General features: G+C 57.9%; 2 protein-coding genes across 6 annotated transcripts; one reads left to right on the top strand and one right to left on the bottom strand.

Annotated features, from left to right (window-relative positions):
• Positions 1-215: 215 nt before the first annotated feature.
• Positions 216-6,595, bottom strand: DHODH (dihydroorotate dehydrogenase (quinone)). Of its 3 annotated transcripts, XR_013538663.1 has the most exons (10): positions 6,188-6,457; positions 5,505-5,720; positions 5,097-5,296; positions 4,501-4,583; positions 3,788-3,975; positions 2,919-3,032; positions 2,300-2,453; positions 2,044-2,203; positions 1,000-1,354; positions 216-464 (listed from the first exon to the last, which is right to left on the bottom strand). XR_013538663.1 is itself a non-coding variant. In XM_078380536.1 (9 exons), the coding sequence occupies exons 1-9, from the start codon at positions 6,534-6,536 to the stop codon at positions 1,300-1,302; spliced, it is 1,194 nt and encodes a 397-aa protein (XP_078236662.1). In that variant the 5' UTR covers positions 6,537-6,595; the 3' UTR covers positions 492-1,299. The 3 variants fall into 3 exon arrangements, 2 of the variants coding, with proteins under 2 accessions (XP_078236662.1, XP_072836528.2); XM_078380536.1 differs by lacking the exons at positions 216-464; positions 6,188-6,457 and adding an exon at positions 6,513-6,595 and having other exon boundaries at positions 492-1,354; XM_072980427.2 differs by lacking the exon at positions 216-464 and having other exon boundaries at positions 492-1,354.
• A 1,599-nt stretch (positions 6,596-8,194) lies between these two features.
• On the top strand, positions 8,195-22,265 carry LOC110076288 (polycystin-1-like protein 2). Of its 3 annotated transcripts, none has more exons than XM_078380440.1 (23): positions 8,195-8,768; positions 9,389-9,520; positions 9,940-10,022; positions 10,366-10,459; positions 11,206-11,261; positions 11,831-11,896; positions 12,129-12,296; positions 12,549-12,673; positions 12,985-13,114; positions 13,218-13,352; positions 13,708-13,915; positions 14,242-14,423; positions 14,648-14,878; positions 15,400-15,501; positions 16,032-16,180; positions 16,804-16,944; positions 17,614-17,810; positions 18,045-18,238; positions 18,732-18,891; positions 19,392-19,593; positions 20,137-20,323; positions 21,264-21,358; positions 21,853-22,265. In XM_078380440.1, the coding sequence occupies exons 1-23, from the start codon at positions 8,480-8,482 to the stop codon at positions 21,869-21,871; spliced, it is 3,345 nt and encodes a 1,114-aa protein (XP_078236566.1). In that variant the 5' UTR covers positions 8,195-8,479; the 3' UTR covers positions 21,872-22,265. The 3 variants fall into 3 exon arrangements, with proteins under 3 accessions (XP_078236566.1, XP_078236567.1, XP_078236568.1); XM_078380441.1 differs by having other exon boundaries at positions 16,035-16,180; XM_078380442.1 differs by lacking the exon at positions 14,648-14,878.
• The last annotated feature ends 10 nt before the right edge of the window (positions 22,266-22,275 follow it).

Genomic DNA, 22,275 nt, shown 5'->3' on the forward strand with positions numbered 1-22,275 from the left:
AGCACAGGATGACGACTCGGGAGACGTGGGTTGTGAATCCCTGCTCGGCCATAAAGCCCACTGGGTGATCTCAGGCCAATAACTGAGATGGAGAATCACACTCCGCTCCTTGAGCTCACTGGAAGACAAGCGAGCCAGAAAGGGGGCAAATAAATCAATAACGGATGCAAGACCCAAGCCAGCTTACAAGTTCTACCTCCAGAGGGTGGGATTCATCCTGTCGGAGCCCTCAAAGTCTCCCTGAGGTGCTCCCCTCCCCAAGGAGGACATTTCTCCTCCAAGCCCAACCATTTTAAGGCCCTGATGGTTTTTCTTTTTGTGCCCATCCCTCTTTTTTCCTCTGGAAGGAAATCAAAACGCTCCCCTTCGGACTTGCTTGTGATTGCCTGTGCTTGCCTGTGTTGCTCCTCCTCCGGGCCTGCTCTACGCTACGTCCTGTCCCTTCCAGGAAGTCAAGTGTGCAGCTTATGGGGAGGAAAAGAGACAGGGGGTATCACACCAAGACAGAAGAGCTTTATTTCAAGACCCACCAAGTTGAAACCCATCACCCGAGAGGAGGTAGCCTTCTGAGGCAGGCAGGGCAGAACATCATGTTCTGTACATTCCCCTTTGCCCCCACCCATCATTGGCACGAGCTTCCAAAGCTTGGAGAGAAGTCATGGATTAAAAAGACGGAGCGTTACTTCTGTTGCATTCCCATGGAGTCCCTTCTATACAAGATCCTTCCAGAGACCGATCCCTCATTTGCCCACATGCTATCAAGCGGCTTGCCTCAGTTTCTGGAAAGCCAGGCCATTCTCTGCCCCTCGCCTCAGGAAAAGTAGCACCAAATAACGCATCCAGCCACCGCCCCCCCCCCCCAGGTCAGCTCCTGGGTTGCTACACAGTCTCTGAACAAGGCAGGCATTGACCTGCCTCGGCCAATATTTGCTTATTCCCTGTGCCAGAGGAGAACAGGCCAAGTCACAAGGGGTTCTTCCTTTTAAGAGCGGCTCTTACAGGAAGAGGTCCTCTAGAGAAGTCCTAGGACAGCGAGGGGTAGCGGGTAGGGAACGAGGTCTTTCCGCCTTTCCTTGCCAGCAGAGTTGGGAGCCCGTGCCAGCTCGGTAGCAAACCCTCTTCCCGGAAGGCTCTGACACAGAGGTGGTGGGTTCCTAGTCCAGAAGTGACTCAGAGAGGGGGTGCTCCTCGCCCCCTTTGCTCTTCCTGGCAATCCGGCATCAGAGGGCCCACATGGAGGGGGCAGGCGGCCGGTCAGTCGGTCGTACCACTGCCAGAGCGAGGCCCAGCCGCAAATCCTCAAAGGCGGTGATCTGCTCCCACGGCTTCTTGGACATTCTGGAATCCCTGTTCCCTGCGGAAAAAGCAAAGGCAGCCGGCCCGTGAGCCGCCCTTCCCAGCGCAAAGCCAGCCCACGCGGCTCATGCCTTGAGAAAGCAGGTGCCCTGGCTTGAGGGAGACCCTGAAAACGAGAAGCGGGCGGAGAGCGACCACGGACCAGCGCTGCGGGCCTGCTCTAATGTCTCACCACCTCCATATAATCAGCATCTAATAGAATGCTTATTTATTTTATATAAAGTCTTTTTTACCCCGCCTCTCTCCTTAAGAAGGCCCAAGGCCACTTACATCATTAAAAGACAACGTTTGCAGCTAAAAACAGGAAAGGACCACACTCAACGATGGCAACCAAAAGCAACCCTAAAACCACATTCAAAGCCGTGAGGCGCCACCATCCATTTTGAAATCCCCGTCGCTCAAGGGAAAGCTTGCCTGAAGAGAAAGATCGTCGCTGAGCCTGACCGCCAGGCGGGGAGTGGATGTTTTCAGTTTAGCAATTGGGGGGGGGGGAGGGGAATGGCCTCATCTCCTGCATTCTTGGCCCTCGCCGGGCCCTCTGGTGCCCCATTCTGCTTATCTGAACACTTTGTCAGCAAAGTTTATTTGGTTAACGGTTTCACTGAGTCCCCTGGGCTAAAGGGGTGGAGCGCAGCTAAGCGGTGGCGCCCAAAACGCTCACCCTCCACAGTCCCGGCAACCACTCACCTCAAGAGACCCTCCAGTTCACGCTTCACAGCCTGCACCACAGGTGGGCCTCGGTAGGTGAGGGCCGTGTACATCTGCACCAGGGAGGCGCCCGCCCGGATCTTCTCTAAGGCGTGCTGCCCGTTGCTGATCCCGCCCACGCCAATAATGGGCACTCGGCCTGCCCGGGGCAGGGAGAAGACAAGGAGCCCAGTTAGAATAAGGGGCGCCCCCCGTGGCATCTCCACGCCCACCTCCCCTCCACCGGCCCCATTACCTTGGGTGAGATGGTACATGTCGCTGACCGTCTGAGTAGAGAGTTGGCGCAACGGGGCCCCGCTCAGCCCCCCCGCTTCGCCACGCAGGTCCCCGCGCAAAGTCCTCGGGCGGCTCACGGTCGTGTTAGTGACGACCAGCCCATCAATGCCAAGCTGAGAAAAGAGGAGCAAAGAAGTAAACCCGACGGGCCAGAATTGACCAAAAAGCAGAATCAGAACACGAGCGTATGTAAGGCTTTTTTTTTTAACACCACGTTTCAAAACTTGGTTCCCTGGTCATCTGTTTCTGAATTTTGGTTGGAGATCTTTTGCCTGGGGGGGTGGGGGCGGAGGCATATTTGGTAACACAAACTCGATTGATCTTGGCCTGCCTGGGACTCGTTTCTTTTCTTTATTTTCCCCTCCTGCTCTCAGGGAGACTCTTGTGTGGCCGCCACCCCAGGCTCTTGTCTCAGAAAGTCCCTTTCCTCTCAACTTGGCGAAGACCTGGTTCTGGAGCACCAGAAAAACCCGACCACCCCGGGGGGGGGGGAACAACAGAGGCATCCAGGGCAGGGCAAAGCAGGTTAGATGGCAGTGGCTGGGCCTGCTCCCCCCGCCCCGCCCAGCCCTCCTTACCTCACAGACGACACTAGCAATGTCCCGCTTGTCCTGAGCGGTGAGGTCTGGTGCGATTTTCACCAGCACGGCTGGCTTGGGCTCCGAGGCCAGGGCGTCCCTCTCCGCCAGCACCTGCCAAGAAGGGGCACATCGCTCAGGGCCCGAGGCCATGGGCAGCACCAGCCACCCACCAGGCACCACCCTCCTGCCACCTGCCGAGCGCTGCCCACCGGTGACCTCCAGAAACGGCCGTGACTGCAACGGCAGACATGTGCGTGTTTTGCTTCTTTAGTATTAGGCATCCTTCAGTCTTGAGAGACAATGGTCACGTGCTCTGAATGGAAGACTTCCCAGCGTGTAGCGTGGCTGGGAAGGCCAATGCGAGAGTGAACATCCCTTCCACACTGAAGACAAATGCAATCTCTCCCCTGTCCAGCTCGCTTATTTTGCTGGTTTCGGGACTGCCTCTTGGCCTTGGCCTGCTGGACAAGGGTCTCTTCAAATTGGGAGAGGCCGTGATGCAACACCTGCCTACAGGCTGAACGCTCAGAGGTCAAGGTTTCCCATCTGTTGAGGTCCATTCCTAAGTCCTTCAGATCCTGCTTGCAGATCTCCTTGTATTGTAGCTGTGGTCTCCCTCTCGGGCAATTTCTCTGCACTCATTCTCCATACAGGAGATCTTTTTTTAGTACAACCTTCAGAATTCCCAAGGGTTATTCTGTAGCTTGAGAAAGGAAATCTTCTCCACGATTTTACACAGAGCTCAGCCCGCCACAATCTGGCTACCATTCAGCATCTCTCCAGCTGCTGAGAGCAGACCAGCTCAGGGGCTGAAGCAGCCTTGGAAGTCTCAAGGTCAAACGGGGGGGGGGGGGGGACACACCCACCTTGGCCAGCAGGAGGCGCAACTCCGCTTTGCCTTGCAGGGTCCGGAGCCCTGGGGTGTTGGGACTGGAGACGTTCACCACCAGGTAGTCGGCCAGCGGGCCCAGCGCTCGCACCCCTGCAGCGTAGTCCGCCACGGCATCCACAGAGGCCTTGTTCTTGCCGAGATTGATCCCGAGGGGCCTCCCGGCTAAGAAGACAGATGCTGGAGCGACCCCTCAGAGTTGTAGTCCCAAGCCTTTCCAGCCACCTCTCATCATGCAGGGGCCCTACAGCACCCCCACACACACACACACACACTATATAGAGGGAGGGGAAGATACAGGCAGTTTTCAGGCTGCTCAGCTTGCCTGCTCTTCCCTCCGAGAGGATTCCCATAAGGAAAGCGTCCCTGCCATCAGAAGGCTCTTCACCGCAGAGGCCCAGTGGCAGCAAGGAGCTCTGCTGGCCGAGGGGCAACTGGACCCTACAGATGGGGCCACCCCCTGGGTCCAGCGGCCCATCAGCCACGCTACCCCTCCCACTGGTCTCTCCCTTGCTGTCCAGCCACCCTCCGAAGCCAGGAAGCAACACGTCAGAGGAACGGAAGGGGAGCAACAGCTTCCAAGAAACCCTGAAGCCGCTTGCAGCCATGGGGGGTGGGGAAGAAATGCAGTGGGGAGAGGACAGCCCCCCCCCCCGCAAGCACTCCCAGGCTGCACACAGCCCACCTCACCTTCGCTGAGCTGCCGCTGAGTCTCCTGCCGGGCCCGAAGCCTGCGCTCCACCACTGCGTGGCCGTGGCTGTTGAAGCCGTACCTACAGGGCAGGAGGAGAGGCTCAGCCTCCTCCCTCTTCCTCTTAAGGAGAACCCTCCCCCCCCCCTCAGCACCAAGAGGGGCTGGCAAAAGCTCTCCCAACATCTGTGACACACCCTCTGCCCCTGAGTTTAGAAATTTTATCTTTTTTTTAAAAAAAAAGTTACTTGCCTACAGCAAGGAAAAGTTAAAAGCAACCTGTCACCCTCCCCCCGCGTTCCAACGTCAAAAAAAAGTAACTCAGAACATTAATAATTACTTTTCTAATCCCTTCTGTTACTTCTGCGAAGGCATCGGGATGCTTTCTCAAAGAAGAGCATAAACATGGAATCATTTCTGCCTAAACGCTCTTCGCAAGTTCGTTTTATCTAAAAGCACTTGCTTAGGACGCTCGTTAAATAACATCCTCCCTAGGCATCCAATGGGTTTTCCAAATGTAATCTGACCGTTGCCACCAGATAACTAGGTGATTTGTGACTCGTTCCTCCCCCAAATCGGCCCCCAAATGCCTCACCTGTTGATAACAGCCTGATCCTCCGGCAAGCGGAAGACCCGAGGCCGAGGGTTCCCTTCCTGGGCCTCCGGCGTGACGCTGCCAACCTCCACGAAGCCGAAGCCCATCTTGAACAGACCATCCACCGCCTCTCCGTGCTTGTCAAACCCCGCGGCCAGTCCCACGGGGTTCCGGAACCGGCGCCCAAAGACGTGAACTTCCTGAGGAAAAAAAGCCCGTTCAGCGTCAATGGCGAGTGGCAGGAACAAGCCCAGCGCCCTCCCGCCCGGGTACAGAGCAGGATCTCCGGAGGAGCCCTCCCAGGGGGTCAACGGAGGCCCATGGGAGGGAGCGCTGCACAATATGGCCCTCCTTGGAACCTGCCCCCCAGAGAAACCCCACCCACCACCCCTGCCCGGTTTTACCCACCAAAGCTTCCGAATCCACGTGGCGGCCGCACCAGGGGACGACCCCCAGGGCCACCAGGCGCACGGCCAGGGTGTGCGCCGTCTCCGGGCCCACCAGCCGCTGCAGCACCGGCATCAGCCGCGCGGCGTAGAAGTCCTCGTCTCCCGCCGCCACCAGATAGGAGGCGAAGATCGTCCCACCTCCTCCGAGGACCACGGCAGCCTCCTTCAGGCGTCTCTGGGAGAGCAGAGAGGACGAGAGGCTAACTGGGGGGAGACTCTCGGGACCACATTCTCCCCCCCCTCCACCTGCCCTGGCGTGAAACCACCCGCCCTCCTTTCCCTGTGCATCCACCCCTTTGAGCTCTGGGGGGGGCTCTGAGCTGTGGAGGGCCAGCCCAACAGCTGGGAGGCTGGGGTGCTGCCCCCCCCAAGGCATGCCGGCCTCTCCCAAGGAGCCCCGGGCACCCTTCTTCCCCAAAAGCAGAGCCCTCCTAGCCACTTGGCTCTAAGAAGCCCCCAGGCAAATAGGAAGCCGTCTGGCGGAAAGGCAGGCTGCTGCTTCCCCCCCCCCCGAGCCCCCCACACCATGCTTGAGCCAGCATCCTGCTCTTGCGAGCGAGCCCTCCTTTAATGCAAAGGATGGGGAGAGCCCTCTGAGGGCCTTTCATTCCTTCCTTCCTTCTTCTCCCACCAGAGACCTACTGTGGTTCTGAATAGGCCATTAGGACCCATGAGCTGTACAAAAGCCCTGCCCCTCTTTGGTCGAGATGGGCCGTCGTCGTCGTCGTCCCCCCCGCCTGCCTGCCCGGCCAAAGTTGGCTCCTGGGCGTTGCTCTGGGTGGGTGGGTGGCTTTGGGTGGGGGGACGGTCAGGATGAACCCCGGCGGGGCCATATCTCCCGCACACACCCCTGCTTGGGGGGAGGGGATTCTGGGAGTTGTAGTCCCAAGCCTTTCCAAGTTCTGGACGAGGCGGGTCTGGGGGGGGCAGGACTCGAACCCGCGCCCCTCCGCCTTGCCCCGCTCACCCACAGCGATGCTCCCGCAGCCATCGCCCTGCGGGGAGGAGGAAGAGGAGGAGGAGGAAGAAGCACGTGCAGCCCACGTCCGGCGGAAGCTGCCCCGGGGAGACCTCCTGCAACCCCACCCCCAGTCACACACCCCCACCCCCCCACCCCCACCCCTGCCTGCAACGTAGAGGCAAAGCACGGAGGTCTCCGGTCCGGAGCAGGAAAGGCCACTTCAGGGATCCGTTCGCCGCTGGAGTTTTTTTTTTTAGGGGGGTGGCAGGAACCCGGGAGGGGGGGGGACTCCGCTGTTTCCAGCCTTAAGCTTGCAATGGAAGAAACGGGCGGTTCCAGCATCCCCCTTGAACCCATTCTCGGCCCCATAGGGCAGCTATTTTGGGGGGTGGAGGACCCCCCCAGGACAGCCCTGCAAGGCTTGCAATCCGCGTCCCTTCCCGGACTGAAGGTCGGGCGGCTTTGGATGAGTCCCCAAAGCAACCCCCCCCCCCACGGGGAGCCATTTGGAGGCCCCAGAAACCAGTTTGGAGGCTGGGGGGGGAATCTTGCTTTTTTTTTTGGACCCCCCAGCTTCCAAGAATAAACCAGCCACGAGGCCCCTCCGGGGGTTCCGGAGCAGCAGCCGCGCAAAGTCTCCGGAGTCTTTGCAACCCACGTTGCAACCTCCCCCCCCCCCCGAGGCCGAGGGGGTGGAATTGGGGGGGCTTCCCCCCTCATCAGCGCTTCCAGGGCTCTGCTTGCTTGCCGGACCCCGGCTCCTTCCTTTCCTTTGGGGGGGGGGTGAGGATCCTTTGTATCCAAATGTATTTATTTTTTAACGATTTGGGACTGGGTGTTAAAAAGTGGGCGAACCCACTTTTTTGGTTTTTCAGGAGCAGAGATGCAAAAATGGATGGCGGGGGGGGGGAGAGAAAGAGAAAAAAAGCTGGGAGCAGATCCTGGGAAGCTACTGGGGAATCGAGCTTCCTGGACTTTGGTCTCATCCGGTTTGGGGAGAGTGGGGGGGGGGCTTCCAACACAAGATCCTGAGCCTGGAGGGGCCACTCAGCGCCCCAAGAGAAGGAAGGTGCAATCTGTGGCTTAGATTCATGCCCGCGCGCACACACACACACACACAGAGGCCAGCCTTACCTTCTTCACTGCTGAATCATTTTATTTTTTTAAATTATCAAACAACAATCAAAGGGAAAGGGATACATGGGGGGGGAGAGGAAAGAAAACAAAACACAACAGAACAAAGCCCCCCCCCGGAAGTGTTTAGGGTAGTGCAAGATCTAACCCTAATCTTGGCGCTGCAACTGTGTTACAATACAGTACTAAAATCCCTATCATAGGCTATACAGTATTCTCTATTCATATTTTGTTTCTGTGCCCAATCATAAAACATTTTCCAGCTTTCTTTAACGTACATTCTTGGGACGTAAAGCCTCTGATAGGCTATCCATTTCTGCAATATCCACTAATTTTTTTAACAGCTCCTTCATCTTCAGATCTTCCTGATTTTCCCATTTTTGGGCCCAGATCAAACTTGCAGCTGTAAATTAAGATGTTGAGGTCCTACCAAAATGGGGACTATTTTGTATTGGCAAGGCACACATATATATGTGTGTGCCTTGCCTATATACATATATATGTGCCTTGCCACTACAAAATACAGTCCCCATCTTGGTAGGACCTCAACATCTTAAGCCCACCATATTTTGTATTGGACAAGGCATATATCCACCCAAGAGCTGCTGCCCACGACCCTTTGCTTGCCCACCCCCTTCTTGGTCCAGGTTTCTCCTCTGAGTCAAATTTCTCAGCCCGGGTGTTTGCAGAAGTGGTTTGGCTGCTCCTGATTTACCTGGGCAAACAAGAGCCACCCAAATGGGGCTTTCCGTTTCCCCTGGCGCCTCCACTGGGTCTCCAGAAAAAAAGAGGGAGAAGCCCTATCGAGCCATCTTCTCCTTTCCTCCTACCCTCCCGGGATGGCGTGGAGGCTACCGATCCCTGCCAGCCTAGCTCTGCTGCTCGGTACCCTTGGCAGGATGGCCGGGCCGGCGCCCAGGGCTCCAGGTGCTGTGCCAGAGAGACCCCGGGGGATGTGCTACCACCTGGTCCGGGAAAAGATGCCTTATGGCAGAGCCTGGGTTGCCTGCAGGCATTGGGGGAGCCGCCTGGCCCACGTCCATTGGGCAGCAACGCGGGAGGCTCTGAGGACAGAGCTGGCAGGTGCCCCGAGCTGGTGGGTGGCCGCAGAGGACCCTCTTGGCACAGGTGAGTGAAGGTACCCTGCAGAATCATAAAGATTTAAGAGATTTATTCAGGTAGAAGCTTTTCTGAGAATACCGTCCAACGGAGACCTGAAGGATTAACCCGGAGCATCCCGGGAACGACAGCTGCCCGGCGTCTCGGGACAGTACGGCCGCTGGGCGCTCTGCTTTGGGAAATTCGGGGGAGCGATGTTCCAAAGGAGCATCAATCTATTGATTTTATTGTGCAGCCACGGACACACACACGCGTGGACACACAAAAGATGCGGAAGGCTAAAACGGGTACCTGGAGGTACCGCAGTATTCAAGAAAAGAGGTTCAAATGTTCAAAACTTGAATAGGCAACCAGTCTCTGGAAAAGCCGCTTCCGTAATAAATCTGTTAGTCTTTCTGCTGTTTTTTGAGGCCAAGGGGAGAAGCGGCAAGGTAGCAAGAAAGGGGGTGTGGAGTACTTCTCTGTTCTGGAAGGCCCATGGTCTGCCCCACGGAAACCCACGGCGCTGGGTTCAAGGCTAGCCTCTTTGGGAGGAAGGCGGCCGGGGCTTCGTTTGCATCACTTTGCCCCAAGAACTTCCTCTCATTTTCATATGATTTGTTAAAGGCACCTCCTTTCCTCCTGCCCAGGGATCCGGCCTTGGCCGGAGAGCCATCATCCTAGGGGCCTTCCGGCCTGTGCTTTCCTTTCCAGACGGGGGATGCTGCGGAGGGGCCTGGGCGCCGTGTGCCTGGAGAGGCACCCCGTTATATGTGAATTTGGTAAGAGTGAAGCCATGAGGAAGGCCTGGGGGGGGGGGGAAGGTGGGGTTGTGGCTTACTTGCGACTCTCCTGCCAGCTAGAAAGGCAGGCCTAGGTGGGCTCCTCCCGGTCCATGCCATACCACCAGGTCACTCTGTGCTTTTTTCTCTGATTTTGGAAGCGAAAGCAAAGTCAGCCTCAGTTAGTCCTTCGATGGGGGATGATCACAGGAGGTCTGTTTGGGAAAGAGACCCACGGACCCTCTGCTGCCGGTCAGTGTTGACCAGACAGGGGCCAGGCTGATCAAGGATCCAACTCAGGACAAGGCAGCCCTCCCATTGGGAGCAAAGAGCGGGAGGCATGCTCTTGCGCCTGGGAGGCTAGCTGGCTGACCAGCCCTCCACCCACCCACCCCTTTTCACGCTGCTCCCTCTTGCAGGACCTGGGCAGGGGGCCGAGTGCCCGCTCCAAAGAGCCAGGAGCCCCACAGCCAGGGCTGGGAAAACCCCAGAGACTCACCAGGTAGGTACAGCCAGCACTCTTCCCTCTGAATCCCAACCCGAAAGCCTCTCCTTTCCATGGCCCGCCCGGCCCTCCTCCTGCCCTAGTCATGCCAACTGCCCTGCCCTGGCCTCTTGGCAAAACGGATGTGGTGCCCTTGCTTCCAGAACCGTTGGGGAGAGGCAGCATCCACTAATGCCCCCCCCCCGCCCTGCAAAAAAAGGATGAAGGAAGAACAGCCGGCGTGTTGTGTACGTCGGGACCGCTGGAGGGAGGCGCCTTGCCCGGCTTGGCTTCCTTCCCTCTTGCCCACCGTCTCAGCTCATCACCACCCTCTTCTCTCTTTCCACCCCCCCCCCCCCAGGAGCCACCCTCTCGAGGGAGCCTTGTGGGAGGGAGGAGGAGAACGCAAAGGCTCAGACGGTTCCTTGGCCACGAAGAAGAAGAGCCGTACCCAGGTGATGAGCCGGCGCCGGACAGAGCGTCCTCTCCTTCTCAGGGATCTGCAGCAAAAGGGAAGTGGGGGGGAGGAAGAGAGGGCAAAGCCCAGCCTGCCAGGTGGCAGAGAGGACCAAAGTGGGACCTGCCGAGGGCCGGGCCCCTCTTCTCTCTCTCGCCCCCAATGGGACCACCCAGGCGCCCTCCTGTTAGGTCCCGACTGACCCCCTTTTGAGTGCTGCTTCTTCCCTGGCCTGGTTTGAACAAAGGGCCAGGGAATGAGACACATGCCCCAAAACCTATGGGGGCCCCCAGGTCTTGGGGGGGGAAGGCTTGAACCATGTCATGTGACATAGCACCCAAGAGGAACCCCCCCCACCTGGCCCTCTGGCAACAAGGGGCCACAGAGGTTTACATGGATGGTGCCCTGGCTGCTATACATTGGTGACCGGATCTTGGCTGGCCTTTCTAAGGCAACTTTCCGAGGGACGCAGCCGCCAAGAAACAACCTGTTGCAAAATAGGAGGGGAACTCCACAGGATGAAAGCAGACGGCCTCCCATTTCGTGGCGTGGACCGGCCTTGGCCAGTCTGGACGGCACTTTTCCCGGGCAAGGGGCTTCCTGGGCTGCGGAACCAAGAGCATCTCAAGGACCGTTTGAGGTTGACAGAGGCCACTTCGTTGTCCAGAAGGGGGTGTTCAAGAATGCTGGAGGGAAGCTTACCCCACACTCACTTGGACATCTTTTTTTTTTTAATGTCCCCAGAGATGACAGCGATTTGGGAAGCCTTGCAAAGCGTCCAGCCCAAGAATTGGCAGCAGGTGAACCAACACCCCCCCTCCCCGCCCCCTGCACTGGCTGGCCAAGAGGGAGTACGGGAAGGAGCTTTGACACACACACACACACACACACAAAACACCTTAGCCCATCCCGTCCTGGCTACTGCTGGACATCCTTATGTCTTCTCCCCTCTCCCTCCATCCCTGGTCTCAAGACCACGACAGCTTCTCTCCCGTCCCAACAACACAGAGCCCCATGATCCACCCATAAAAAACACATTTCTGGATAGAGTACTTTCTGTCTTTCCCGGCTTAACAAAAACTTGCTAACGAGGGGGTGGGGACTTCCAAGTTCTCCCAGGCTCCGTTTAAAGGGTCTAAAATTTGTGGCGTACGAGAAAAAGCGGAACGTTCCAAAAAAAATTGGCCAGGTTTAAGAACCGCCGTCCTTCTAGAAGAGGTACCGGCGGCAGATATAATGAAAAGCAAAAAGCTGAAGGACTGGCTTAGATCCTTCCCATCCCCTCGTCCTCCCCTCGTTCCCTATTTCAGTTTTGACCTGCCTGTCCACCTACCTGCCTCTGAACGCCAGTTTCTGATTTTGCCTGCAGGAGCTGGTCCATCGGCTGAGCCTACCGGTGCAAGAGGACGATGGTTTCGGGAGTGCCTCCAAGATGGTATTCCTAGGACTGGAGGGGGAAGCGGGGAGGCGCAGGAGCTGCCTCTTGGCTCCAGAGCACAGAATACCTCCCCACACTGAGGTGGGGTGGGAGAGATCCTCTCCCGATAAAATCCTGTCAATTACCAGGAGATGTGGCGTTCCTGGGGTTCAGTCCTCCTCCTTGGGGGGGGGGAAGGCAGAGATGCCTGGCGGGGGGGCATCTAAAAGGGTCTGCTTTTTTGTGCCAGGATGAGGAGATGAGATTGTTCCAGGCGGTGAGTGAGCATCTGTTGCAAAGGGACGCTCGCGCCTCCCCCCACTGGCCGCTCCTCAGCATCCTGGCTCTTCGTGGCTGCAGCCGGCTCCTCCAGGCCTCCCTAGGGCGCTGCTCACCTGGGCCTGCCATGAACATCCAGGTGAGTACATGCCCAATATGCCGTGATGGGGGGCAAGAGGAGGGACCTGGACCCCCCACCCTCAGGCTGATCGTGCCTTCTGCCCCTCTGGGAGAAAGCCGGCGGGGTCCTCTGAACAAACGAAATGATTGACAAAGCATGAAAAGCTCCCACTCTGAGAGTCAGATGTTTTCAGAATTTAAGGAATTTTCTTTTCTAAGGATGGGTTGCCTGTGATGTGCAGTTTGACCATGAGGCCTTTTCTGTCTCCAGCAGCAGCAGCAGGAGGCAGCCCTGGCTAGGTCCGTGATGCAAATTCTTCACCGTCTGGAGAAGGCCATGTGGCAGGATAAGGAGGGCATCCTCGAGTCCGCTCTCATCAGCATCTCTGCACACAGGTGTCAAGCTAAGAGCCCTAGGCCGCATGGTGGTGGTGGTGGTGGTGGTGGTGGGAACCAGCAGGAGCGCAGGGGGAAGGCATTGCAGGATGGACACTGACCACTCCTCAAGGGGGCCCTGGCTCGGGCCACCCCTTCACAGCCAGCCTGTCCTGCAAGGGCCGGACCCTTCTTTCAGCTGGTTCTTGTCTGTCCAGATAAGTGGCTGATCTGGGACCTACCCCAATTAGCCAGCGTTGCTTTGCTCTTGCTCTCATCCTCCTCTCTTTTTTCTCCCTCTCCCCCCCCCCCCCCGGCCTCCTCTGAGTCAGGTTCATCTCTTCTGACCTGGGCAACACAACGCTGTCCTTCCCAGGCCACCCAAAGGCCGCCAGGGTCATCTTGCCAGGGCCGTCTGCGCTGGAGGCCTTCCTGCCCCCGGGGACCCTCATCAGAGTGCAGGTCAGAGGCAGAGGAAGAAGGGCTTCTCGCCATGTGGCCGAGCAGGGTCTGGAGCTGACGGTCCTTCTCTCTCGGCTCTCTCTCTCTCTCTCTCTCTGTCCAGCTGGCGAGCTTCCTGGGCAGCCCCTTCTCCTCCTCCAGCTCATCCCAGAAAGAGGTGACAGGAGTCGTGGCTGAGCTGGACCTCCTGGCAGGGGAGACCGAGATCTTCGTCAGCAACCTGAGCGACCCCGTCCAGGTACGCCTCCTGCCCTGCAGGGGGATCCTGGCCTCCAATCGCCCCCCCCACGGCCTGGATCCCAGCGCAGAGATGCTTTGCATGAGGAAAGAAGAGAAGTGCTTTCTTGCTGAGCCACAGAGAGTGGAGGGTTAGGGGGGGAGAGCCTGCTAGCTGATGGGTACCTCACTGCGGTGGTGCAGGAGCCAGAGCGAATGGCCACAACAGCTTTGTGGTTTTGACGTCTGGGTTGGGAGTTCGATTCCCCCCCCGGGCCCCTTTGAGAGGGGCTGGATGCGATGCCCCCCAGAGTCCCTTCCTGCTCTATGGCTCCCAGACTATGACAAGGAGGACGGGGGCTTCTTAACCCTCCCAGGTCTTCCTGCCCCAGACGGCCCCTGCCCACTCGGCCCCGGCCTTCCACGTCTCTCCGGGAGAGGCCCTGTTGCTGACCGTGAACGTGACGTGGACAGAGGCCTCCCTGATGCTCCACACGCAGCCCGAACCACGGGAACCCTGGGGCCTCTTCCGGCTGAGTCAGCACCGCCTGGAAGCCGTGGAGCCCAGCCTGGTTGAGGATCAAGGTAAGGTGGGCGAAGCCCTGGGGGGGCGCCTGCTCCAGCATCCCGGTGTACCTGTGGGTGTGGAGGGATCCTGAGTGGGAGCGGCTGGTGGGGGGGGCTGTCCCCCAAACGGGAGGGAGAGCCCGGCAGGGCCTCTGTTGGACTCCCCCCCGCTTTAGCAGCCGGGACAGGAAGGGTCACGACCGGGGTTGGGGGGGCTGCTGGTCAGGGACTAAGGTCTGCTGCAGCTTTTCAGCGTGGTTTAAGGCCAGCCGAAGGAGCAGAAACCTCAAGGACGGCGGGAGGGTTCAGTGGGTTGAATGAGCCCCCCCCTCTTCTCCACACAGGTGGCCGCACCTGGCTCGTGGGGCCAGCGTCTCTTCCCGTTCGGGACGGAGCTTCTCGCTTCTTGCTGGTGCCACTGAACCTCTCCGTCGGGGCCCCACTCGCCTTGCGTCTCGGGGCCTATGGGGTCCGGTGCGTCTCCTGGCACCCCGACAGCGGCCAGTGGAGTGAGGAGGGCTGCGCGGTGAGTCTCCGAAGGGGCCTCTGAAGGACTTGAGCCTGTCCGGAAGGGGGGGGGTCGCCCACCCTGTCTTCCGTGCTCCTTTGGGGCAGAGGTGGCCAGCCTTTGAATGGAAGAGGAGGCTCGGGGGGGGGGGGAGAGGTTCCTTTTGCTCAAGGCCTGCCCTACTCATGAGGAAGAGGCCAGGGCCTTCTCCCGAGTCTTCCTTCTTTCGGCTCTCCCTGCAGGTGGGTCCCCTGAGCCGGTGGGGTGAAGTCCACTGCCTCTGCAGCCACCTCTCCTTCTACGGCAGCGCCTTCTGGGTGATGCCAGTCCAGGTGGACGTCGTGCGCACGGCCGAGTACTTTGCCCTTCTGGGCGAGAACCCCATCATGCTGATCCTCATGGGAGTTCTCTATGCCTTCTTCCTGGGGACGGCGGCCTGGGCCCGCTGGATGGACATGAGGACACAGCCCCAGGTCAGGGGCCACCAGGAAGGGGTAGCAGGGAGGGGGCGGAAGGTGGCTCGTGGCCTCTCCAGAGGGCCTAAAGGTGGGCAGGGGATCCGCATGGCCACCAGCCGCAAGGGCATCACCCCTTGGAAGGTATGCTTCTCTGCCACCCTCAGTAGAGGAGCTCGCCAGGAAGGAAGGGCGGGCAAAACGGGTACCCAAATCCATTAGCCATACATCTGGACAAAGCCGGACAGTGAATCTGGGTGGGTGGGTGCGGGTGGGGCTCTCAAGGTGCTAAGACTCTTCCCCCCGACAGCCAGCAGGTAGGGCTGGCTTTCGTTGCCCGGGCAGCCACTGTGCCGCTGGTGTCCTGGCAAAGCGTTCTGTGTGGCTAAAAAGCTTGCACACTCCCTCTTAAACACAGCTGCTCCTTGGGGTGAAGCAGATGCGGCCGAAAAAGTCTGCAATGGGCCTCAGCGTTTCCCCCACCCCACCTTCGCCTCAGCTCCTCTGTGGCCATGAAATCATCTCTTTCCTTTCCCCAGATCAGGCCAGTCCTGCTGGATGATGACCCCTGTGCCCAGTATGGGTACTTGCTCTGCATCAGCCCCCCGGGCCCCCCAGGCCACGACTCTGACTCCTGCAGAGTAAGTAGTTTGCCCAGTACAGTTGCATGGAGTGGGGGGGGATGCCAGCCGGGGCTTCCCCAGAGCCCCTCCCACGTTGCAGAATCTTGAATTGTGTTTAAATCCCTCTGTCTGTGTAGGAGAAAGTGCAGGGATCCGTAGAACAGAATCGCTTCCAGTCCCCCAAAGTAGATCACCCCCTTCCTCCTTAATTGGCACTTACAACGGTCTCAGTGACTCACTCTGACACATTAGTCGTTGAAAGAATGAAAATCATTTTCTTACAGTGGTTTAACCGATCGGGCAGCAAATGGATCAACATGACTGCTTTCAGCAACCCTCAGTAGAGTCTAGGGAAGGAAAGGAACTCAGCAGAGAGGCGGGGCTCTCTTTGAAATCAGAGGCAGGAGGGGACGATTGGTTAGTGCTGGATAGACTGACAGCCACTCCAGCCAAGAAAAATCCCTCCCGGCCACTCCTACATATGAGAGGCAGCAGGCAAGGTTGTAAACATTCCCACAGCCCGCCCACCCACACCGTTTCTTCCTCAGCAGGTCTGCCTCTGGCTCCAGGGTTCTTCGGGCACCAGCAAGCCTCGGTCCCTCCCTCCCAGTGGCACCCTCTTCCTTCTGCGTGAGCCGTGCCCCCTCGGGGAACTCCAGAGCATTTGGCTGTGGCAGGAGAGCCCAATGCCTCCCCGGTCAGTCTGTGTGGAGGAGGGAGGGGAGGGGAGGGGAGAGCCTGGGTAGACAAGGCAGAGGCTCCTAAATGGTGTAGTGCCCCATGAGTACAGCCTTCGAAGCGAAGATTTAGTAGTGATTCAGGGATGTGATTCCAGCAGACTCTCCTGCCTGAGCCACCAGGCTTGCAAATGAAGCCCTTGTTTACCTTGCCAAGGACCAATCACAAAGCAATCTGATTTGCAAGCTACAGGGGACATGGAAAGCTCTTGCTGTGCAAATCAGCACTTAAGGCATCTAGGCTTCTCGGGACCTGCTCTCTCCAACAAATAGTTTGACCGTGTTACCAAAGGACCGGAATGGCTGCAGGGCAGCTGGGGAGGTGGGGTGGCATTAGATCCACGGTGCACCCAAAGGCCCCTCCCTTCTCCCTGTCCTTTGTGAGCCTCACCCACTGCCATGTTCCCCCCAGCAGCCTTAAGGGTGGGTCTCGTGACTTCCGGCTGCCAGGCAGAGGAATTCTGTCCCACCAGGGAGGGAAGGGAGACGAACATGGGCTATTTAAGCCTCGACACAGGGTGGCGATCCGGGGAAACAGGCTGTCCCGCTATCGTTCACCCCCAGCACCCACTCCCTTTCTCAGGTACGTCACGCAAGTAACTGTGCAAGATCTGCAGGAAAGAGGGCGTTTCCATTTCCCTTGCCACGCGTGGCTCACGAGAGGAGAAGACGGGCTCTGTGCCCCCCAGCACTTCCTGGCAGCGCCACGGGACCCCACCTTCTGGTAAGCTTGCAGAGGGCAGAACGGGGGGGGGGGGACAACGACGGTACTACATCCCAGCTAAAGTCTCATCAGCTTCCCTGTCTTTATCAAGGCCCCAAAGCCATCCCCTTCCAGACCAGAAGGCGGGGGACTGGGGCCATTCCAGAGGTGCTAGGACTCCACCTCCCATTTGCCCACTATTGGGGAGGATAAGAAGTCATCCACTAGGACCCATGTATCCGCGGGGGATGGGTTCCAAGCCAATGATGAAATACATGGATTGATAGGAAAACCCTGTTTTAATAGTGAAGGTTATGCAAAGCATGGTCTCTGGTTCCCTCTAGTGGCCAGTTCTGGTAACCTCACCTTTAGAAATAGATATTTTCTAGGAACTTCAATGTTTTCAGACCATGGAGAAGTGAATCAGTGGATACTGATCCCGTGGATATGGAGTTTCTACTGTATCCAGCAACATCTAGAGGGTGACAATGCACTCACACCTGACTTAGCTGTTGCTGGTAGCTTGGAAGGTGCCCAGTGCCAGCCCAAGAATTCTGGCACAGAAGGTAGAGAATTCCCCTCAAGCATCTGTGCCCCACTTCAGTCACAGCCAATTAAATAACCAGCGTCTGGGTCTCTCAGCTCCGCTCACCACAAGACCTCTCTCTCCCCCACGCCTCCCCCCCCCAGGACCATCTTCTGGCAGAGAGTCCTGTGCGGCTTTCGGGACGAGCATTCGGTGCTGCTGGTGCTGAGGCCTCCTCCCCACACGGCCTTCACCCGGGTCCAGCGCATCTCCTGCTTTTGGTGCCTCCTGCTCTGCTCGTCCCTCATCAGCCTCATGTTCTGGGAAACGGCGGACGAGTCTCCTCCGCTCCTGAGTGTTGGTACGAAACGAGCCCCTGGGGCCGCGGGCTTGCATAGCGAGTCCTGCCTGGCTGGTAGAGAAAACCGTCGTGCGTCACAAGGGTGACCAAACTGGGAGGGAGCTGCAGCCCCTTTGGGTCAGGAAGGTGGGGAGATCTTTGTCGGGGGGGGGCATGGCCTCAGTGAACAGATGGGGCGAGGAGAGCAGATGTTTTCTAGGAGTCAACGTTTGACCCCCCCCCCATGTGGCGCAGGCAGCTACTTCTCTTTCGCCTGGAAGGACGTCGCGGTGAGCGCCGAGAGCGCCCTGATAGCCTTTCCCATCAATTTCCTCCTCGTCTTCCTCTTCCAAAACACCAAGCCTCGCAGGAGCGAGGGAGCGCTCCGGATCGTGGCCAGGCCCGACGCGCCTGCTGACCCCAGGAGTCTGGATGCCGCTGTGCTGGAGGTGGGAGAAACGGCAGCCCTCCCGGAACGGAGCAGGAAACGCCCCTGGGGTTCATGGGGAGCTGCCCAAGACGGGGGGTGTTCTCCTTTTAAGAGACACGTTGGTGCTCAGGCCGTGCCAGCTTGGAAGAGGCCAGGGGGTCAACGGGCAGTGTGGGGGCAAAGCGCAGAAGCCACCGGGCCCCTGCCAGCCCCTGATTCCCCGGGCCTCTTTCCACACCCACTAAAACTCTGCACCAGGGAGAAATATTTGCCTGTCCCATTGGCCTGCATTTCCTTTGGAAACCTGCATAAACATTCCTTTGCAAGCCTTTTTTTCCAGCTGGGGGGGTGGGTTTCTTGCCGCAGAGAAGGTGTGTGTCCCCCCCCCCCCCGCTTCCCTTCTGTTGGAGGTTGCAGGCAATCCATCAGCTTGCGCTGCCACCTGTTTTATTCCAGGTAGGGGGGGGGGAGACTGACCTGGCGTGTTTCCGGCTGCGTCTCTTCCTCTCCAGAACCTGCGCAGTGCGGTGGAGACCTTCAGCAGAGCCAGGATGTTGCCAGGATCCTTTGGGCTCCAGTGTTCTCTGACACCCAGCTTGGATCTTGAGGGGCTTCTACACCTGCTGGCCCGTATGATCCTGCCTGGTCCCGAGGGAGAGGCGGACAGTGCAGGTGAGAACCTCCCCCCCCCCCCCGTCTGTGTGATGCTGGCCCTTCCACTTCTTGAACCAGTGGGTAATGGTGGGTTGTGGTGCTTCCGCTAGTGTCACGGAGAGGACTCCAACACCACCACCCCCAAGCTCAGCGCCAGAAAAGGTACCTTTTTCAAGAGAAGCGTGTAACCTCTCTGGGTTATTCTTGAAGCGGTCTTGCCCACCAGCAGGGCCGGATCTTCTCTGAAACGAAGGAAGCTTAAGTTTCAGGGCCCCTAATCTCAGCCCGGCCCCAGAAGCCACTTCAGTCCACATTTTTTAAAATGTGGTGATCGCTCATGGAACAACCCCACTGGGGAAGATAACCCTGGCTCCCAGATCTCATTGCTGGTTGTGAAGAACAGCCATCCCCCCAATAACATTTCAAGCTTCAGGGCCCCCAAAACATAGACCCACCTCTGCCCACCAGCAGCCAAAAAGAGAGAGAGAGAGAGAGAGTAATTCTCCCCACCTACGTAGGCACCGAGCCCAGCCCTGACGCGTCGCACGAGTCCTACAGCAAGCGCTACGTCCTCCGGAAGCTGCAGCAGGTGGCCCGTCTCCTGGAAGAGGAGGAAGCGGGACCAGCCTCGGCCAGGCATGCCCAGGCTCTGGAGCAGGTCCGCGCGTTGGCTGGAGCGCTGGATACGCACCTCCCGCCAGTGCCCCAGGCCCACAAGAAGTAGGTGGAAGCGTGGCGCTGGAGAGGGTGTGGCGGGAGCAGCCCTCCTTTTGAAGACATTCTCCGTTTTGAGGGGGCTCTCCGGGGCCCAGCCTGGTTGAAAGAAGTCCAAAGAGGGAGATTAGGGCCCTTTGTGTTACCCATCATCTCCCCCACCCCCGTGAGCACCACCTGCCTAGCAGACTCAGTGGGAGGGACAGAGGTCACCGATCTGTGCTCTCTTCCCTGCTCACGTGAATTAGGCGCATTATAACTCCGCTTCAATGGCTAAAAAAGCATTTCTCATTTTGCAGTTGCACCTATAAATTGGCTACTGTCATGTGCTGTTGGGGAGATTCCTTGAATTTGAACCCAGGTCTCCCAAGTCCCTGTCTGATGCTCTGTCCACGACACCACACTTGGTTCAGTTCTAAATTCTCACCTCGGAGCACACACAGATCCTTTTCTTCCTCTGCCCTTTTTGGAGGGAGCGTCAACCGCCACTTTAGTGTGGGGGGGGCTGGCTTCCCCCCACGGCCCCATCCTTTGCTTCTTCCTCTGCAGACGGAGGTGGTCCTTACCTTGGTGGAGCGTCTTTGTCAGCTGGGCCCTCCTGGTCTCCCTCAGCGCAGTCTCCACCTTTTTCGTTTTGCTGTATGGCTTCCACTACGGGAGGGAAAGCATCGAGAGATGGCTCGTCTCCACCGCCATCTCCCTCTGCCAGAACCTCTTCGTGCTCCAGCCCCTCAAGGTTGGTCTTTGGCGCCCAATGGATTTCCCCGGCCGGCGGGCAGGCGGGCGGAGGTTCCCTTGGAAGGAGGAAGGGGGGAAAGGAAGATGGCCAAAGAGGAAGGAGGTCTGCGGAGAGACAGACCTCTCGTTGTGTAGTGCAACGCGCCTGCTTGTTCGCAGAAGCTCTCAGCTAGGATCCATTTCCAGGTAGGTCTGAGAAAGGATCCTTGGCTGAAACCTTGGAGACCGGGTGATGAAAATACTAGCTAAAAAATACCAGCTAGATCAGCAAAGGTCTGTCTCACTAGAAGGTAAATGTCACCGGTCTCTACCTCTCGAGGGAAGTGTCACGGATCAGTGGTAGAGCATTTGATTCCCATGCAGGAAGTCAGAGGCGGAACCCCTCGTCTTCTCCAGGTGGGAAGCGGGGAAAACCTAGCTTAAAACCATGATGATCTGTTGAAGCCAGCTAGAGCTGGCCATATGGAGTCTGTAGAAGGCTCCTCCTTACGTCCTTATGAAGGGCATGGGGCCTCTTTCCTCTTTCCCATGTTTTCTCGAAGAGTCCCGAAAGAACAGGAAGGTTGATCAGAAGATTACTACCGAATCCCAACTCCAAGGGACAAGTGTATATAGGCATACACGCAACTTAGGCTCTTTTTTTAAAAAAAAACTACAAATACCAGAATCCCCCAGCTAGCATGGGCAAGATGGCTGAGGGCCGGTGAGATTTTTAGTCCGAAAATGGACCTTCCTTACCTTCTGCCCATTATGAACAACAACACGCATTGAGAAGAGCTGTGGGGCTCATCTGAGGAGGAGGAGAAAGCCTGGACCCTCTTCCACCCTGAGATGGATCCTGCACTGGGGCTGGGGGGTGGTGCTGAGCCTGAAGTAGCAGCATCTCACGGGCTGATGATGCTCACGGCTCCTCTGTCTTGTCTTGAAATGCCCTCCAGGTAGTGATCTTTGCCCTCTTCTTCGCTCTGGCCCTGAAGAAGCCAGAGGAGGAGGAAGATGATGATGAGATGTCCCTCGAGTTTCCAATTGAAGGGTAAGGGGAGGTAGAGGAGACTCTGGGAAGAGGGAGGGAGGGGAGGGGAGGGCCTGCCTGCTTCCAAGGAACTGGGGGCGGGGGGGGGGGAATTGATCTAGGCTGGCCTTGCGCTGAGAAGGCACATGGATCTAACCACCGAAGAGCACACCGTGGGTCTCGGCTGGTTTCGGAAGCTAAGCAGAGTCAGGCCTCGGGAGGGAGAGGGTCTCCAGGTAGGGCTAAGCAAGCCTCTCCTGGCTGAAGCCCTCAAGAGCGGTTGCTGCCGGTCAGAGCTAACGATAAAGGCCCAGATGGATCAAGTCAAAGGCAACTCCCCCCCCCCCCCCCCGTTTCTGGGTTTTAAGGGAAATGCCATTACTCGGGGTAGCACCAGTCCAGCAGGCCGGATTGGGGAGGGGGAGGAAGGGGGAGGGTGGGAGCAGCGAGCCGGCTGGGAGGGGTGCCTCAGAGCCCCACACCCTGAGACGCAGGATCTGCCTCTTTGATTTCAGGCCAGGCTCTCTCCAGTGACGGGAAAGAGACCCTTCTCCTCTGCCTGCGGAGTGCGCAGGACCTCTCGCTGCCTTTTGCAATGGGCCATATACTAGCTTGCGCCATGCTGCCTGTCCTCGGAGTCTCCTCTCTGCCTGAGAGGACTTGCAGGTCCGCAGAGAGCAGAGCAGCCTCTTTTCAGGACTGGACCGGGTGGAAGGGGAGAGAGGCCGCCACCGTCCTGTGACTGATCCTATGCTGAGCTGACACCGGGGAGACACCCCTGGCAAATACATGTAGAAATGGGATTTTATCTGTGCAAAGAACGGGGATCCCAAAATATATATTAAGATGTGTTCTCAATACAAACAGAGTCAATAGTTTAACCTTATAGAAACCGATACAATAAAAAAAATATATAAACACAACACAATGACATATTT

Source organism: Pogona vitticeps, chromosome 10 (assembly GCF_051106095.1).
Source record: "Pogona vitticeps strain Pit_001003342236 chromosome 10, PviZW2.1, whole genome shotgun sequence".
In the NCBI taxonomy this organism is placed as follows: domain Eukaryota; kingdom Metazoa; phylum Chordata; class Lepidosauria; order Squamata; family Agamidae; genus Pogona; species Pogona vitticeps.

Coding starts and splice junctions, on each gene's coding strand:
- LOC110076288 (XM_078380440.1), top strand. CDS start 8,480: ATGGCGTGGAGGCTACCGATCCCTGCCAGCCTAGCTCTGCTGCTCGGT. Junction 11,897..12,128: donor TCGGGAGTGCCTCCAAGATG/GTATTCCTAGGA, acceptor TTTTTGTGCCAG/GATGAGGAGATGAGATTGTT. Junction 12,297..12,548: donor GGCCTGCCATGAACATCCAG/GTGAGTACATGC, acceptor TTCTGTCTCCAG/CAGCAGCAGCAGGAGGCAGC.
- DHODH (XM_072980427.2), bottom strand. CDS start 6,217: ATGGGTCCTAATGGCCTATTCAGAACCACA. Junction 5,721..6,187: donor ATGGCCTATTCAGAACCACA/GTAGGTCTCTGG, acceptor CTGCTCTCCCAG/AGACGCCTGAAGGAGGCTGC. Junction 1,355..2,043: donor GAACTGGAGGGTCTCTTGAG/GTGAGTGGTTGC, acceptor CTTTTTCCGCAG/GGAACAGGGATTCCAGAATG.